At 38.4% G+C, this 7,782-nt stretch overlaps 1 protein-coding gene across 1 annotated transcript; it reads right to left on the reverse strand.

Moving 5' to 3' along the window:
* Positions 1-5,500: 5,500 nt before the first annotated feature.
* Positions 5,501-7,321, reverse strand: LOC306856443 (forkhead box protein I3-A). Its single transcript, XM_079395738.1, has 2 exons — positions 6,675-7,321; positions 5,501-6,578 (listed from the first exon to the last, which is right to left on the reverse strand). Exons 1-2 carry the CDS (start codon positions 7,225-7,227, stop codon positions 6,055-6,057), a joined length of 1,077 nt encoding a protein of 358 aa, XP_079251864.1. The 5' UTR covers positions 7,228-7,321; the 3' UTR covers positions 5,501-6,054.
* Between the last annotated feature and the right edge of the window lie 461 nt (positions 7,322-7,782).

The raw sequence follows: 7,782 nt of genomic DNA on the forward strand, positions 1-7,782 counted from the left end.
ACCTCAGACCCCAGAGGGTTAACAATGCAAATTGTGTCAAAGCAGCTTTACATTGGCTTGATATAAAGCTGGGTGGCTTTATATCAGCTTTACAGCGTTAAGACAGGGAAATAGTTTGTCGAAATAGTGTCATTCTCCTCTGGCCAGACAAAATCAGCCGTTTAAATCTAGGCTAAAGCAGAATCAGATTGTGCAAAGGACTCATCTGGTTCCTGTAGTCTTGTCCCGATGGCCGTCTTGGAGATGGGGTCTTCACTGGGGATCAGTCTCTGGGGCTCATCTAAGTGTCCATGCAGTAGAGGTCATCTCTAGGTGCTGATCCACCATCTGATCTGGATACAGTCTGGATCTGGGTGGCTACGGTGACCTCGGAATAAGAAAGAAACAGACTAATATTAGCGTAGATGCCATTCTTCTAACAATGTAACAAGTACATCAGGTGTTTTGGGAAGTGTTCCCGGTTCCAGTTGACCTAATTAATGCAACCTAACAATCATTTAACGGATCTGAATGATAGAAATGTGATAGTGTATTATGTGTAAACCAGGTTAAAGAGATGGGTCTTTAATCTAGATTTAAACTGACAGAGTGTGTCTGCTTCCCGAACAGTGTTAGGTAGATAGTTCCAGAGTTTGGGCGCTAAATAGGAAAACAATCTCCCGCCCGCAGTTGATTTTGATAATCTAGGTATTATCAAATGGCCAGAGTTTTGAGATTGCAGGGGACGTGAAGGACTATAATGCGATGAGCTCACTCAAATACTGAGGTGCCAAACCATTCAGGGCTTTATAGGTAATTAGCAAGATCTTAAAATGTATACGATGTTTAATAGGGAGCCAGTGCAGTGTTGATAGAGCCGGGCTAATGTGGTCATACTTCCTGGTTCTAGTAAGAACTCTTGCTGCTGCATTTTGAACCAGCTGGAGTTTGTTTATTAAACGTGCAGAGCAACCACCAAATAAAGCATTGTAATAATCTAGCCTCGAGGTCATGAATGCATGAATTAATGTTTCTGCATTTGACATTGAGAGCATAGGTCGTAATTTAGATATATTTTTAAGATGGAAAAATGCAGTTTTACAAATGGTAGAAACGTGTTTTTTCGAAGGAAAGATTGCTATCAAAAAGTATGCCTAGATTCCTAACTGATAACGAAGAATTTACAGAGCAGCCATCAAGTATTAGACAGTGATCTAGGTTATTACATGCAAAAGTTTTTGGTCCAATAATTAACACCTCTGCTTTTTCAGAATTTAGCAGTAAGAAATTGCTAGTCATCCAGTTTTTGATATCAGCTATACATTCTGTTAGTTTTGCAAATTGATAAGTTTCATCAGGTCGCGAAGAAATATAGAGCTGGGTATCATCAGCATAACAGTGAAAGCTAACACCATGTTTCCTAATGATATCTCCCAAGGGTAACATGTAAAGCGTGAAAAGTAAGGGGCCAAGTACTGAGCCTTGAGGTACTCCATACTGCACTTGTGATTGGTATGATACCTCTTCATTTACTGCCACAAATTGATGGCGGTCAGATAAGTACGATTTGAACCATGCTAGTGCACTTCCTCTAATGCCAACATAATTTTCTAGTCTATTTAAAAGAATGTTGTGGTCGATTGTGTCAAACGCGGCGCTAAGATCCAGTAGCACTAATAGAGAGATACAACCACAATCAGATGATAAAAGCAGGTCGTTTGTAACTCTAATGAGAGCAGTCTCAGTACTATTATACGGTCTAAATCCTGACTGGAAATCCTCACATACATCATTTTTCGCTAAGAAGGAACATAGTTGTGATGATACTACCTTTTCTAATATCTTTGACAGAAAAGGGAGATTTGAGAAGTTGTGTTTTTTTAATGAGAGGCTTAATAACAGCCAGATTGAAGGTTTTTGGGACATATCCTAATGACGATCTTGGAAGTAAAGTAGTTCATAAAGTCATTACTACTGTGCTGCTGGGTAATGTCTGCACCTGTTGATGTCATATTTTTTGTTAATTTAGCCACTGTATTAAATAAATAATTGGGGTTGTGTTTGTTTTCTTCTAAAAGAGACGTAAAGTAAGCAGATCTAGCAGTTTTTAATGCTTTTCTGTGGGATAGGGTACTTTCCCGCCAAGCAATACGAAATACCTTTAATTTAGTTTTTCTCCAGCTGCATTTTCCAGGCTGCTCTCTTTAGGGCCCGAGTGTGCTCATTATACCACAGTGTTGGACTCTTTTCCTTAATCTTCCTTAAGCGTAAAGGAGCAACCGTATCTAAAGTGCTAGAAAAGTGAGAGTCAATAGTTTCTGTTACATCATCAAGTTGTTCTGAGCTACTGGATATGCTGAGGAATTGAGATAAGTCAGGAAGATTATTTATAAAGTAGTCTTTTGTGGTAGAAGTGATGGTTCTACCATATTTGTAACAATGAGTTGGCTTTACAGCTGTAGCTATATGGAATATACACGAAACTAGATAATGATCTGAGATATCTCTGCTGCAATATTTCACTGACATCAATTCCATATGACAGTATTAAATCTAGAGTATGATTTCGACAATGAGTAGGTCCTGAAACGTGTTTGTTTAACATCAATGGAGTTTAGAATTTCTATAAATGCTGATCCCAACGAATCACTTTCATTATCAACATGGATATTAAAATCACCAGCAATTAGGACTTTATCTGCAGCCAGCACTACCTCAGATAGAAAATCAGCAAATTCTTTAATAAAGTCTATATGGTGCCCTGGTGGCCTCCATACAGTAGCCAGTACAAACATCGCAGGGGATTTATCATTAACACTTGTTTCTTTGGATAACGTTATATGAAGCACCATTAATTCGACCAAATTATACTTGAAACCCGACCTCTGAGAAATACTGCAAATATTGCTATAAATTGTGGCAACACCTCTCCCTTTACCTTTTGGACACGGTTCATGTTTGTAACTGTAATCTTGGGGGGTAGACTCGTTTAAAGTAATGTAGTCATCTGGTTTTAGCCAGGTTTCTCTCAAACAAAGCACATCTAGTTTATGGTCAGTGATCATATCATTTACAAAAAGTGCTTTAGTAGAAAGGGATCTAATATTCAATAAGCCGCGAGCTTTATCATTTGTTTGTCTGTATTATATCTGTTTTTTATTTGTTGAACATCAATTAAATTGTTACTCTTACTTTGGTTTGGATGTTTTCTGTATTTTCTAGTTCGGGGAACAGACACAGTCTCTATAGTGTGCCCCAAATATTCTTCCAATTGTCTATGAAACCTATGTTAGTCTGCGGGCACCACTTAGATATCCAGCCATTGATTGCCATATCTTTGTAATTATTTGTGAAATTTACTTGCAATTTCTGAATGAAAATGGTAAATCCTAGACCACTGTTATACACAAAAAAATTTAAGTGCTTTTATAAAATTATAAGCTTCACATATCTCCTTTTAAATTCTCCATTTCTTTCACTGAAAAAAAAAATATAATAATAATAAACACTATGAAAGTCATTGGCTATCCTCAACTGTTTGCTTCTCAAAATCCTTCAGAAAATCTTATCATGCAGGTTTGGAAGAAGTGGAGGGTGAGTAAATGATGACAGAATTTTCATTTTCGGGAGAACTATCCCTTTAACTTGTATAGAGCCCGGAGTATTTTATTGAGTTCTTTTCGCATGTTACCAGATATGTTTATAAAGAAAGAAATACTCTGAATTATAGAATGTTACATTACAGCTCGGCTGATTCCAACAAAGATCTGTAGTCTTGCAAGGAATATGTGTCTTTCATCTGAGTAGCTGTTTGCAACCATAGACTTCGAGACCCTGAGGAACATGCTTTTGTTTCATATATCTTTTTTTTTTTTGTCCCTCTGGCTGTCAAACCAGTCGTTCCCTCTCGATTAGGGTTTGTTGTTTAACGGTTCCTTCAGCTGTATTCCCCTCACCTTTCTTTTACTGTGGGTCAGTGGCTGTAATGACAGATTGCAGGTAGTGTTGACAACTGAAGTGACAATCTCATATTGGTCTCATTAGGTGTTCTTGGCTTTTTACACATTAGGCATTTGTGATTATTGGCCCTATCACAGTCTTTTCTCCTGCCTGACCTCCTCTTTAGTGTGACGGGGCTTAAGTCAGCCAAAAGCACTGATAATTACAACTTGCTCTCTTGCTGCTAATGATGGCTGTTTCTTCCTGTGTTTAAGGCGTGTTTAACGGTTCCTTTGGTGATCTTCCTCCTCACGTCTCCTTTAGTGTGGGATGGATCACTGACTCTATTGGCAGAGAGCAGGTATTCTGTCACTTTAACTGAGCCACAAGTGTTGACGTTCACATTTTGATAAGCGTGATAAATCTGATTTAAATACGGGTGAAAGTTTTGTGATGCACTCTTAAAAATAAATGTTCCAAAAGTTTTTTTTTTTTTTTTTTTACAGCGATGCCATAGAAAAACTAGTTTAGTTTCAGTGAACAGTTCTTAAATTATTTTTTTTCTTAGTGTGAAAAACATTTTAATAATCTAAAGAACCTTTTTTTTCAACTTTAAAGAACTTTTTGTGGAATGAAAAGATCCAATGGTTTTTAAGAATGTACGTTGCATCTCAGTGAACATTCATCAAATTCATTCATTGGGTTTTTTCATTTCATGGTTTTAATTTAGCTTTTAAGTAAATGAATACATGACTTATACAGTGCTTCAGTCTTTAATTTGTAGTGGACAATTACTTTTCTGTATGAAGTTTAATCCAGAAAAAACACAATAGAAACCACAATAGTACTAAATATTAGAGACAATTCATCCAAAAATTTAAATTCTTTTATCATTTACTCATCTTTGTGTTGTTTTAAGCCTGTATGCAATAACAACAATAGAAAATATTTAAAATTTTTCAAAATATTTTGTGAGCTCAACAGAAATAAATCATGCAGATTTGGAATAACCTGAATGTGAATAGATGATGACAGAATTTTAACGGCACAGTGTTATTTTAACATTTAATTGTATACAATTATATATTTGTTAAAATTTAAAATAGCTTTTATTTTTCACTTAGGTTTCATTTTAAGTTTACGTTTCATTTTAAGTTAATTTTGTTATGTGCTTTTGTCATTTTATTAGTTTTGTTCTATTTTATCTTTATTTCAGGTTTAGTCATTTTAGTACTTCAACTTATATTAGTTTTCAACACTCTTAAAAAATAAAGGTGCTTCACGATGCCATAGAAGAACCTTTTTGTCTAAATGGTTCCATAAAGAACCTTTAATATCTGAAGAACCTTTCTGTTTCACAAAAGGTTCTTTGTGGTGAAAGAAGGTTCTTCAGATTATAAAAAGGTAAGGAAGAGATGGTTCTTTAAAGAACCTTTGACTGAATGTTTTTTTGTGGAACCAAAAATGGTTCTTCTATGACATCACTTGAAGAACCTCTTGAAGCACCTTTATTTTTAAGAGTGAAGGCAACATATCTATTTTTTAAGTTGAAGGTTTTCCTCTTATATTTATTTCTTGTTTTACTTCAGATTAATTTCTAGGAACAAAAACCATTTGTGATAGTTTGTTACTTAACCAAACAACACTGTTTGGTTGAACTATCCCTTTAACCATAAATATATAACAGCACGGTAGAATTTGCGAATATGCATGTTTATTTTGGCAAATACAGTATATATTACAATCACAAAATATCTAAAGTGAACAATACAATTACAAAATATAGAAAAATGGACAAATTCATATTAATGTCAAAAATCTGTGTATTTACATATGTTCCAGGCTTCAGTTTAACAGAATTGCAAAAACATAACAAAAACCACAACATAAAAAAGGGACTGGGAGCAGTAGCCCGAGGCAATTACTGTTGTCTTTCAGCTGCAACATGAATTAGTTGATCTCAGCAGGTGAGTCTGAGAAGAGCGTGTGAGGGCATTCACATAACTGTCTGATAGAGGGAATTTCCTCTGCATCCACTCGGACCTGCTGACTCAGGAACTTGGCTCACAATGCAGGCCGACCGCTCCCTCAAGTGCCTGCGGCCACAGTTCATACCTGACGGTGCTATGTCCCATGCTACACCTCTGTTCCCTCCCGCGAGTACAGCAAGTCAGAGGAGCCCAACACTGGATAGAGCTGGCTGGTGTACTGGTTGAGCATAGAGTCACTATAGCTGTCTGTGTATGAAGTTAGCGAAGTGGAGACGTTGGATGGGACGGGATGAGGGATGTGGGTTTCCCATTGCGACACGGTAGCGCTCGGCGAGTACGAGCCATATGCTCCAGGTGGAGAAGATCTTTGGCTCAAAGGCAAAGCTAGAGGAGATGGGAGAAGAGCCTCTCTCGAACCTGAAGCCACATCACCCATTTGACTTAGAAAGCCATTGAGACACGGAGTCGGATCTGTGGAGATCGGAGAGTTTCCTCTCTCTGAGGTGTCGCTAGGCTCTTTAGGACTCGATAGAGCTGAGTCCGGTCCAGAACAGCCTTTTCCCTCCTCTTCAGCCAGAGAGTCAGACTTTCTCTTCCTCTTGCGACGGAAGTTGCCATTATCGAACATCTTCTCACAGTTTGGGTCAAGGGTCCAGTAGTTTCCTTTACCTGTTAAATAAAGAAACTTTGTTATTTGTCCCAGTTGAAAAATTATCTAGAACTAAACTAAAACCAGTCACAGAAGAAGTTTAAACATGTTCTGACCTGGATCGCTGTCATCTCTGGGCACTTTCATGAAGCAGTCGTTGAGCGAGAGATTATGCCGGATTGAGTTCTGCCAGCTGGCTTTGCTCTTGTTGTAGAAGGGGAAGTTGTCAGCTACATACTGATAGATCTGGCTGAGAGTGAGGCGACGGTTTGGGGCTCCGTGTATTGCCATCGCAATAAGTGCTGAGTAAGAGTAAGGAGGTCTCACGAGTTTCATCAGATCTTCTTGAGAGGGCAGGGAGAACCAGCTGAAACCACCGTCCGAGCCCCCGATTCCACCTGCGGCCACGTAAGGCTTCGTCATCCCGTAGTGCTGAGGCCCTCCGCTGAGACACGGAGCTGGATTGAGCCCAGGTCCGTTGAACCACAGGTAAGGGTTGGAGGTCTGGCCGGCGTATTCTCCGAAATCGTAAGCGGATGGCAGGGTTTGCTGTGGACTAGGCACAGGCTGAGTGCTGTAGAAGTTGTCACTGTACAGGCTGAACTCCTGGGACTCCTGCCCCATGCTGTGGAACTGGGGTGAAAGGGCTTGAGAGACAAATGACGTCATGCTTTCCTCCTATTTTTGTTCTGTCGTTCACCGAGAAAACACCTCCTGCTCTGCTGCCTCTGTCTAATACAGGTGGATTGGTCAGGTGCATCACAGCCTGACACCTGTCTCACCTGAACTATTTATACAAGTTTTGTAACACCCTCTTTGCTCTGATTGGCTGTTACGGTCACACCTCAGCCCTCATTTGTTTGAGGGGTGGTGTGTGTGTGTGTGTGTGTGTGGGGGGGGGGTCATGAGTGACTTGGGTGGATTAACTTGGTTAAATTCCTAAATTAAAATAGTCTTATATTACATGAAAATATAAATAGTTCTTAACATTCATATCATTACACAACAGAACATTTTGTTGGCCTTTGTCACATATGTTGAATGTAGGTAAAATGAAACAGTTTTGGCAGTTAAAAGTAGCACAATTTACCTGAATATTTCACACTATAAAAGTAGATTATTGTGTTTAAACCTATTAATGAGATATTACAGTGAAATGAGTGATAGATAGATAGATAGATAGATAGATAGATAGATAGATAGATAGATAGATAGATAGATAGA

This window comes from Barbus barbus, assembly GCF_936440315.1.
Source record: "Barbus barbus genome assembly, chromosome: 36".
Taxonomy (NCBI): Eukaryota; Metazoa; Chordata; class Actinopteri; order Cypriniformes; family Cyprinidae; genus Barbus; species Barbus barbus.